Source organism: Vollenhovia emeryi, unplaced genomic scaffold, assembly GCF_000949405.1.
Source record: "Vollenhovia emeryi isolate VEMERY1.0 unplaced genomic scaffold, V.emery_V1.0 DF939120.1, whole genome shotgun sequence".
NCBI lineage: Eukaryota > Metazoa > Arthropoda > Insecta > Hymenoptera > Formicidae > Vollenhovia > Vollenhovia emeryi.
The window spans coordinates 1,073,378-1,083,696 of record NW_011967246.1 but is presented as its reverse complement, the minus strand read 5'-3'; the positions used below and the strand labels follow the sequence as shown (position 1 = coordinate 1,083,696).

The 10,319-nt window shown below is 41.0% G+C and overlaps 2 protein-coding genes across 4 annotated transcripts in view; both read left to right on the top strand.

Annotated features, from left to right (window-relative positions):
- The first annotated feature begins 191 nt into the window (after positions 1-191).
- On the top strand, positions 192-3,050 carry LOC105570429 (tRNA-splicing endonuclease subunit Sen2). 3 transcript variants are annotated; one of them, XM_012027615.1, is made up of 6 exons: positions 192-282; positions 798-969; positions 1,046-1,196; positions 1,338-2,024; positions 2,334-2,494; positions 2,620-3,050. In XM_012027615.1, exons 2-6 carry the CDS (start codon positions 805-807, stop codon positions 2,791-2,793), a joined length of 1,338 nt encoding a protein of 445 aa, XP_011883005.1. In that variant the 5' UTR covers positions 192-282; positions 798-804; the 3' UTR covers positions 2,794-3,050. The 3 variants fall into 3 exon arrangements, with proteins under 3 accessions (XP_011883005.1, XP_011883007.1, XP_011883006.1); XM_012027617.1 differs by having other exon boundaries at positions 1,344-2,024; positions 2,620-3,046; XM_012027616.1 differs by lacking the exon at positions 192-282 and having other exon boundaries at positions 326-969; positions 2,620-3,046.
- Positions 3,051-3,458: 408 nt separating this feature from the next.
- The window catches only part of LOC105570428 (cell wall protein RBR3), a 23,993-nt gene continuing 17,132 nt past the window's right edge, over positions 3,459-10,319 (top strand). Inside the window, exon 1 of the mRNA XM_012027610.1 lies at positions 3,459-3,832. The gene's annotated coding sequence lies outside the window, so the exon portion shown is untranslated. The remainder of the gene's footprint in view (positions 3,833-10,319) is intronic.

Here is a 10,319-nt window from a genome sequence, read left to right as displayed (position 1 = left end):
CGATCCGTAATTATATTAATTGATTTCTACGGTTTGTCGGGATGAATGTCGCGCGTGATTTTGNCGAGAAAAATGCGATAAGGGAAAAGAAGTACAGGTTCGACAGAAAATTTCGTAAATTTGCATTACCCACTTGGCAAAGCGTGGACATCGGCTACGTAGTTCACGTCCACGTTTCGTGATATCCACAGAGGTCGTACATATCGCATTTGAGGATCAGGAACAGAACTCGGCAAGTCCGTGTTCTTGACTCTCTCTAGTCATCGGTTGTCATTCGAAAAGGTAAATCTTTCTCAATTATCGATAATAAACAATAGCGCGGTACGAGCGTGAAAATATATTTTCCTCGTTCTACAGTATTTAAAAGATGCATTTGAAATCCCGCATAAAATAATTTTTATGTAAAGTACTCAGTAATATTTATTTCTATAGGTTAACGTTGCATCTCTCCGTCTTGTGGAAAGTTAATTGTCGTATTTTTCTTATGTAAAGTTAATTGTTATATCTCTTACGTAAAAAGAGAAGTTACATTTCTTACGTAAAAGGAAAAGTCATTGCTTCGCTTTGAAATTTATTAATTCTTTTTAATCGCGAAATCTTTATTTGATTTCTGAAATTTATTGTAGATTGCTTATATTATACTGGAATGAATTGCGAGGCACTTAAATTAATTTCTGTCGTTAACAACAATTAATAATGCTGTGCAAGAATGTGTTGATTCTTTGCAGTGGATACTTGGCGATATATTTACATGTAACAATTGCTTTTCTAAACCTCGCGCTGTCGTCCGTTTGTAGTTGAGACATGAATTTACGAGAGCCGAAGAAGAAAAGAACGAAATTGAAGCCGCAGTTGCCATTTCCCATCCCACTGAACGAAACGGAAGAATGGCCAGTGTACACGGCGCATCTCACAGATATAGGCTCATGCATAATTGAACCTGAAGAGATGACTGCGGTGCATTCTATGGTGAAGATGGAATAGATTGTGTCGGAGTAATTTTTTTTTTTACAAATACAACAGAAATAAGTAACTCTGTCTACAGGGGTTTTTCGGCAAGGGATCGCTGTCGCGTAGCTATCCGTCGTTTGGCAAAGCGAGGTACGGAGCACCGCCAGTTGTTCGAAACAGGCAATGGCTTTGCAGACAAAAATGGCTCAAGGAAGTCAATGAATTGAACACTACCGATTTCAAAGGTGTGTAAAATAAAATGTCCCACGTTATATACAATGTGTTACGCTGCAAAGTATTAATGAACAAAGATTGTGTCTTGTACATCAATAACATTCAAAGATGATGATAATGTTATTAAAGTACAGTGAGAATGTATTGTGTAGTTACAGATGCTAAAGCAATTGCTCAATGCGAGGAAGAAAACATCCCGGATGAAGAGAACATCGGCGACGTCGTTGAGATCCCATCGAATTCTATCGCAAACGGGAGCAAGCCGAGAAACGAGATGGACGCGAAGAGCATCGAGATCGATGAAGTCACCCTAGATTCCGCGGAGGAGGACGATATATGCGTCATTGTCAATAGAGACTCGGATAAATATAATGCGGATAGTATCAAGACAGGAAGTTCAGCGAACGCTCACGACAATAAGAACAGCAGTGAGGAGAGGAAAGACGAGGAGGAGGAAGAACTCTGGAAATTGAATTATTATGATTTCAAGAGCGACTGCATGAACGAGGATGACAATCAGCACGGGAAACTTTTGGTGTTGCCGGACAGCGATTCGGACACCGAGAATTATTTGAAAAACATCAAGCCGAGAATCGAGAGCGAGGGCTTCCCCGTTCGAGAGGCTCTGCACCTCACCTTCGAGGAGACCTTTTTCTTGCTCTTTGGATTAGGTTGCCTGCAGGTGATCCACTTCGACGGTAGTCTGCTGGACATCAACAGTGCGTGGTTATACTTTTGCAAGGAGAAGCCGGACTTCTTACAGAAATATGTAGTGTATCATTATTATAGAAGCAAAGGTTGGGTGGTCAAACCCGGCATTAAATACGGCGCCGACTTTTGTTAGTATTCATTACTCTTATATATTTAGAGGAAAGTCCGATGTTACGAGATAGGCTCCTAATATGAAATAGCGGAGTTTCTGTTAAATTAATGGACATCGTTCGTTGATTCAACCACGAATTTATTGCCCTTGGAGTGAAATTGGTTTGGTGGAAAATTCACTGTTAGATTGTGCGATCGTTGCGAAAGAAGACTTGTGATTGAATTTGGGTGTCGAAAACCTGCTATCTCACATTAGAAACTTATAATGGAGGACTTTCCTCTACTTTTATATTATTTTATATTACAACTATGCGTTAATGTTTCAGTGCTTTATAAAGATGGACCACCGTTTTATCATGCTTCTTACATCGTTATAGTAGAAGTAGCAGACGCGGACTCTTTAGTTATAGATCCTACCATGTCCTCGCGATCTATGACGTGGAACAGTTTGATCGGATTTGAAAGGCTGTCCGAAACTACTGCTAAGGTAAACGTGCATCTACGTATTAAATATAATAGATGTATTGGATTTAGAGAGAACCGTTTGGAGTGGAGAGAACCATTCCAAATTACTGCGGAATATATAATGTGTTTTATCTTTGTGAATATTAGGAAATACTTTTCGCGCAAGTTTTGTGGCCGTCGTCGGTATCTCGGGATATCAGCGGAACTAGTCCCGAAATACTTTCCGAGTTCACCGTGAGAGAGTTACTCTGGCGTCGATGGAATCCGAAACAGCATCGGGAAGATGTTCCCACCGAAGAGGAGGACGACGATTCATGCTGAAGGATTTTCTAACCGTTTACGTATCATGGAATTTCTTTTTTATCTTACAATGATTGAGCTGGGAATTTCTTTTTTTTTATCTCAATGATTGGGCTGTAAATTATTTTACATATAATCTTTTTACTATATTAACACCGCGTATATTTTATATATAACTTTTTTTATTCACACGTTTCATGCCCAACTAATTTTATGTGATTTGCGAAAGGAAAAGGCCTAATGTACAAAATGCAAAACAAAGCAAATATTTTTATTGAACATTTATTTAATGTTAATATATAATATGAAGACATCAAACGGGACGTATTAATAGGCTTTTTGGTTAGTAAGCTATACATACATTTTGCATTAAAATATAGTGCAGATTATCACACATTTTATCATAAAGAGATAAAACAATTTTTCTTATACAAATAATTCTATAGATCTCCTTAATCGTATATCGATACAATCTTGAATATCAGATTATTATATTTTTATATACAATATATATTGCAATTGTCGACTGCCATGATGTGCGATAATAATCACTGCATGCAGGATTTCGATGTAACGTAACATCCAGAATTAATTATGTGTATTATTTCAGTATCAATATCTAAATCTCTATTTATCACATGAGAGACTGAGAATGATCAACGTTACCAAATGTAACGATCAAAAGTGAGAAATTCAGACCTAAGGCTGTTAAGTTGATGAGATATTTTACAACGCACGTGTATACATAATATTCAATCGTAACGTAACGGAATACCATTAAATCTCATGGACTCTACGCGAAACTCTCCAAGCATTCAGCCGTTAAGCCGAGTCGAAAATCCATGTCTTTATCAGCGATCGGCGATCATCGCGGCGGTATCGCTTACGGTATTCGCCAAGTGAAAGCAAGCTGCAATCGCGCGGGCCCCCGCGACACAGTCCCAGGACCCGTACAATCAGTCTGAGGTGAGCTGGCATGCCGAGTGCCGTGCACCGCGAGTTGTCAGCGAGTCGAGCATCTCCAAATCAAGCCCGGGATAATTGCGTTCCGCGCGATCCGGTACGTAAGAACAGACGGACGTTCCACTCCGTTATTTCCTGTCAAACCCCGCGCCGCGTGGGAGGATAACTGTTAAGTCTCTGTGCCTGTGTCACCCAAACTTTGCATATTTATTCGCATCTTCAGCTCACGATATACAAATAGCAACGTTATATTTTTATTTTGCGATAAGAGTATGTTTGATAATACTTGCTCTCTTCTTTCTACATGTATGTATTTATCTTTTTCTATAAGAATTCATCTTATTTACATTCTCTTCCTATATAGAGTTTCTCTATATTTTTTTAAGATTTATGAACAAAATATTTAATCAGTTTAATTTATGTTATATATTTTTTAAATCTGATAAGTCAAAAATAAAAGAGTTTCATTGTTTCCATCAATGTCAGTTAAAAGTTAACTGGCACTTGGATGACTCTGTGCTTCTTTTTAAGCGTGACTGTAAGAAGAGACAGGTAATCAGTTAACTTCTATTGTTTATGGAAACAGCTCCAAGGCGAATATCTCGCGGAGGCGTTGAGAGGCACTATAAAAAAAATTTGCGTTGTTTACCGAGCAGAATGAAAAAATGATACCACTTTTAAATTCGTAATGTGAATTAAATTTGATTTATATTTCACATCTGGGAGATTGTAACCCGGAAATAATTAATCGGACTGAAGTTGCGAAATTTGAATCTTAAAGCCCGTATCAGATTACGGGTTGAGATCAGATTGAAACTTGACACCAATCCGAGTAAAATTTACTAAACTTGAGATTAATCAACTTTACTCTCATTGGTAAAATTTCAATCTAATCTCAATCTCAATGCGTAGTCTGACCTTGGGCCTCGATTATTTTTTGTCAAAATGTATTAAATTAATCGGAATTTAATCGAAATTTCACCCAGAATGAATTAAACTGTTCAGAACGCACGTGCGCAGGTACTGCGTACGTACACATTCTTCGGCTCGCGAGAGATGTTCGGGGACAAACGCGCGACGATCAAGACAACCAATGAATAAAGAATCGTGTCACTTTCATGTAAGCTGAATACGAGAGAAAGCGCGAGAGAGTATTCGTCCGTATCTTGCGCTTAATTTGTAGGAGGAGAAGATGATGCGACGAAATTTTCCAGCTAGAGAAGCAAGAAGGACATCGGACCGAACTTACCTCTGTCGCGAACTTTCGATGCTAAAAGAGACCAGACTATTAAAGCGACAACTTTTGCTCCACTTTTTTTTAAATTCTAAAACGTCCACTCAGACAATTCTCACAATAATAAAGAGAATTAATTCAAGCTAATAAAAAGGCAACTCTTACAGAAGTGTAACAACTAGGAACGAAAAAAGCACTTAACAATTACTAGAGTTCAGTGATTGAATTATTAGAAATTACTGATGTACAGTAATTTTCTAGTAATTATTTCGCTTACATTTCTGTAAGGAAACTAGCGAGGGTAGATGGCAATGGGTTTCATATTTTTTGACGTCTAAAAATTTCGCAGCTATTTCATAAAATTTCGGTTGCGATGTATATAATCTAGCGTTTTTATTAAAAATATATTCCGCATTTTTATCATATTATTATACATTAATTTTATAATCGCGATAGCCGCTCTGGTGAATTTCGTGACTCATTCTGCCTGAAATCCGTAGAGAAAAAGAAGATCAAATACAATAACAAGCGAGAAGATGCCTCGTTTCCGGTTTTAGACGTAAAAATAACATTTGTAAATAAAGCGACATTTCTTCAGTATAGCCCCGGCCTAAAGTTCGCCAACCAAAAAGCAAACGGTAGATATTGTGCGAGGCACGCGTGGATCGCAGAAATATTTCTTTCGAACGATCGCGCGCCGTAAACGGACGAGTGAATGTCATCCTCGTCTCACGATACGCCTGGGAATTCAGTCGCATCCGAGACGGCGATGCAACAAACAAGCTTGCTGCAGACAGCGGCGAAGTCACCCGAAGCGAAATTTTTGACCGAGTCACTTTCGACCTTTAATTGCCATCCGCCTTTAATTGAAAATTTGAGACGAACGGGGATTGACTGATCGAAGGAAGAGAAACCGTCATAAACTACTCCGCGATTACAGATTTCTTTAATTACACGTTAACATTTTTTATGCACATCGCGATGTTCGTTAATTCTTTAGGACATTTGAAAGGAGGGTTTTGCTCTTACAATTAGAAAACACGGTGAATTATATAGAATTACATAGAATTATTAAGACTTGTACAGAAATACACAGTGTAAAAGCATGTATGGACATATCTGATACATAATTTTATAGAATTATATACATTTATACATGCTTATGCGTGAAATATAAATGCATGAAAATCTTGCTATCGGGATAAAACGTATACTTTTTACTCGCGCCGCTTTTCTTATGCAAAGACGATGTATAAAGCGTATATGCACCATCACGCGCTACCTGGGTTGCCTATCGCTCTGATACTATCGCCTTGCATAATCGAGAGATGTGACCTCGACGAGGAAGACAGTGGACACCGTGTATATCTCTTAAGCCGTAAAGCTGAGCGAGATTCAAGTGAAAGTGTATAACTGTTTGCACCGTCTATACGTTCCCTACGGCATCCTTGCGCCGAGGTACTCCCGGTTGTAATTGGGATATCGCTTATATTACGTTGCGTTATATTACGTGCGCGGTACACCTGATGTGCAGCGTACACGCGAAAAAGCGAGAGTCACTATCCCGATTAGCATATTTCGGAACAGAATAACTTTCACTCAGATCTGATAAGCGGAACTTGGAAGCCACAGCTTTCATACAGAAGAATCGTAACGCCCGGGTAAAAAATATGTTTCACGTATGACTGTGTACGTAACATGTCCATATGCGTTTTCTTATTCTTGTACAATATCTGTGCGTATATATAAGAAACGTAACAGGAAGAATAACTCTTGGATGGTCTTTTTTTTACAAGTAAAATTGTGATTAGAGATTATACAATATTTTGTACGTGATTACGTATGGGTAATTTTTAGTTTTGTGTGAAAAAAATAATGCGAAAATCGCCCTTATATTTTCTTTTAATTCTTCTTGCTACTATTTTTCTTGCGTATGCGGACAGAGATTATATAAGAGAAAAAAAATTGTATAAGCACATTTTATATATAAATTTACATCAGTACCCTAATAGCACAGTGCATTGGCTAAACATTAGCTAAGCATTGGCCCAATGTCGGTTATAATAGAAATGCATTAGCTGATATTGTCCATCGTAAAGCCAATATTAGCTATGGAATGAATGTAAATATTGTACATTAATAATTATATAATATTAGATTTCTATTGGAGGTGCATTGGCCAATATTTAACAATGTAATAAGAATATTGGTTTAAAATTGATACAATATTAGACCAATATTACTGAACATATTTGGCTAAATAAGAGAAAGGAGAAGGCGTCCATCTTACAATATTGGACCAATATTGGGAATACTAGACTTACATTATTTCCCAATATTGCGCCAATACATTGTGCTACTAGGGTATTAGTTTAGTTAAGATTTCCCCAATATGATAATGGAACAATCTAAATATAACGAGCGGCTATAAGTTACCACCGATGCAATCACAAATGTAAAAAGCGACAAGATTTATTTTGCGCCGTCGCTCTCGAGCAAGACGGATTCGATTGAATCCAACGTTTAACTTCGCCCGTTCTTAATTAAGCAAAAATTGACTATCGACGCTCCGATGAAAAGTGCGACCCCCAGGAAAATGAATCTTTTCCTGCTCGTATCGTAGGTGCGCTCCGGATTGTCTTAACGCGTTCAATTTCACCGTTCGCCCGTTCCCGTTTGCGAATCTCGGCGCGTTATAGAAAAAGTTAACAAGTTGACGGGACTCGCTGCCGACGTCGTTCTTTCGGCGCGCCGAGCGTAGCCAGGCACGATCGCGGCGATCAACGTTTCCATTCGGGGCCGGCGACGGAGAGCGATTGCTAAATGGGCATTCCTGAGAAACCTCGGCTTGCTTTCTAAGCGAGGTCCCCGGTCACGTGCGGCCCGGGCCCGGTCCGCGCCGGTATCTCCGCTCCGACACGTGCGGCTTGTCGCCCGCGCTCGTGATCTTACAACGCGCGCGGCATGCGCACGTTCACTGCTCCCGTTTTTATACGCACGCCCCGATACACTTTTGTACCGCAGCCTCGATCCGACGTGGCCGCGTGCGATAATGCACCGTGTGATTACCGCGAAGGGCGTAATTACGGCGCGGAGGAACTGTCGCAATCGCCCATTGACCCTGAACGTAACGCGGATTCCTTCTTCTTTAATCAGAACGGATGAAGTCGAGCAGTCGAATCGACGCGTGATCGTGTTTGGGTTTTTTTTTCGCGTGTAACACGCAACTTTGTCTTTTCTTTAAGGCCCAGTTTTTTTATTTTCTGTGGTTAAACTGTTAACCAGCGGTTAGTCGATTCTCCATCCTTTTTTAGTTTATTATCTCGGAAGAGTTAGAGAATCGACCAACTTCTGGCTAATAATTAGCCAGAAAATTAAAAACCAGGCCTAAGTTGTCTTTAAACTTAGAGTAAAGCGTATAAGTTTCTACCCAGTAAGAAATGATTCGTCGAAACGATGTCGATTCATCCTACCTAGTAGCACAGTGCATTGACCAAACATTGGCTCAATATCGTATTGGGCCAATGCTTAGCCAGTGTTACTGTGCTACTAGAGATATTTCTAACTTTTATAAGTGTAAAATTCACATTTCTAATTTATTTATCAATTTATTTATATCAAATTTTGCGTAAAAGAAAGAGAAAAGTGAGAGAGAGAGAGAGAACATTAATAACTCTAGGCCTACAATTTTATCTCACAATCGGATTAAGCAATGTCTAATTTTGGTCGCGCAAGTTACGATTCTAGATCTTGTTTTATGTTCGACGAAACCCCGCAATTTTACAATTCGTTACTTCTCGTTCTACCGCGCTCCTTCGTTCCGAACGAGATTCGATCGTTGCGGCGAGCGTAATTACGAACTCGCGCGTTTCCAACACGATGCTCTGGGAACGGGTGCATTTTTACCCGCGCGTTAGCGATTGCATTACGTGTGCGCGCTCGGGCTGATGGAAAGTAAAATAAAACACGCGGAACACGCGCACGTGTGCGCACTCGCGGGGGCTTCCGAGTGAAATCGCGTGGCTTCCGCTTCCGACTCGATCCTGCCCGCGTGTCGCTCAGATCTGCTTAGATCCACGAGCGTGGAAAGAAATCGGAATCTGGGTCGATCGGCCGCGGCGCCGCGCGATCAGGAAGCAATTAAGGAATAACCGGCAACGCGCCGTTCGCCATAAGCGGCAGGGAAATTTACACACGTTGCTAAATCGCGCCCGATTCTACCTCGGCGCGCGTTTTTCTCCCTTTCCCCGCCCGATTTTTTTTTTAATTTTATTATCTCGACGCTCGCGGGATATCTCGCTAATGAATTTAAATTAAGGATGCTGGGGCGAGCCTGCGCTCTTTGCATCTTTCGCTCCTAGAACTGTAAATTCGTGAAAACATTTGTGTGATGTGCAAATTATGTGGCTTTTGTGTGCAGACCGACTGCGCTCGGCGACTAATCGGCCTGTGCGTAGATCAGAGAACAGTATGGTATCATTGAAATTAAGTTTAGAAGCCTAACAAAAAATCTATTCGCTCGAATAAGTTATGCAACGTAACGTTCGAGTGAATAGATGATACCATGCTGGTCCCTGCAGATTTAGTCCGATTAGTGGGACACTGTCGGTCTGCACACAAAAGCCACATGATTTGCATATTGCACAGACGTTTTCACGAATTGACAGACTTGTGGGCCCCAAAATGGGTTGCTAACTGTCTTTTTTTCCCCAGAGTACGCTCTAATTAAATAACGTAAATCGATTTTACGTTCCCGGAGCAATTGTTATCGCGCGCGAGTAGTTCAACTTCCCCCTGACTCGTAGCCTGAATTAAGAGGCGCCGTTGCAAAACTCCACGAGCACGGCCGTTAATCCTTCCGTTGCCAAATCGCGAACAAATAATCGAGACGCGAGGCACGAGGTCGCGCGCACCGTAATGGCGTTTGGCCACTTTGTCATCCGCGAAAATAAACCCGTCCCCATTTTGCAAGTCCGATGCGCGCGAGGGAGTCGCAATTTAAGTACGCGCGCGCGTTCTCCTTCCCTTTTCTCGCGCTTGCACGGAGCGAGCGGGCGATTCCACGCCGCGGATTTCGCAAGCTTAACGCGGCTGCCTAACGACGGGGGCTCCAATCCGTTTGCCGCGGTTTTGCGGCAAACTCCGGGGCAATCTCCGAGGAGGCGGATATCAGGCGGTTCGGGGGGGCAAGAGGGCATATTAAAATTTGCGACACCGCTGTCTATTATCTCGCCGCAAGTTTCGTTAGTGTTCGTCTCGTTTCGAGGAACGACTTGGGCTATAGCTACTACATAAAGGTGAGCTGACTCGTCCGCCATCTTGGAGCCCAAACGTTTGACTTTAACAAATG

Coding starts and splice junctions, on each gene's coding strand:
- LOC105570429 (XM_012027615.1), top strand. CDS start 805: ATGAATTTACGAGAGCCGAAGAAGAAAAGAACGAAATTGAAGCCGCAG. Junction 970..1,045: donor TGACTGCGGTGCATTCTATG/GTGAAGATGGAA, acceptor CTCTGTCTACAG/GGGTTTTTCGGCAAGGGATC. Junction 1,197..1,337: donor GAACACTACCGATTTCAAAG/GTGTGTAAAATA, acceptor TGTATTGTGTAG/TTACAGATGCTAAAGCAATT.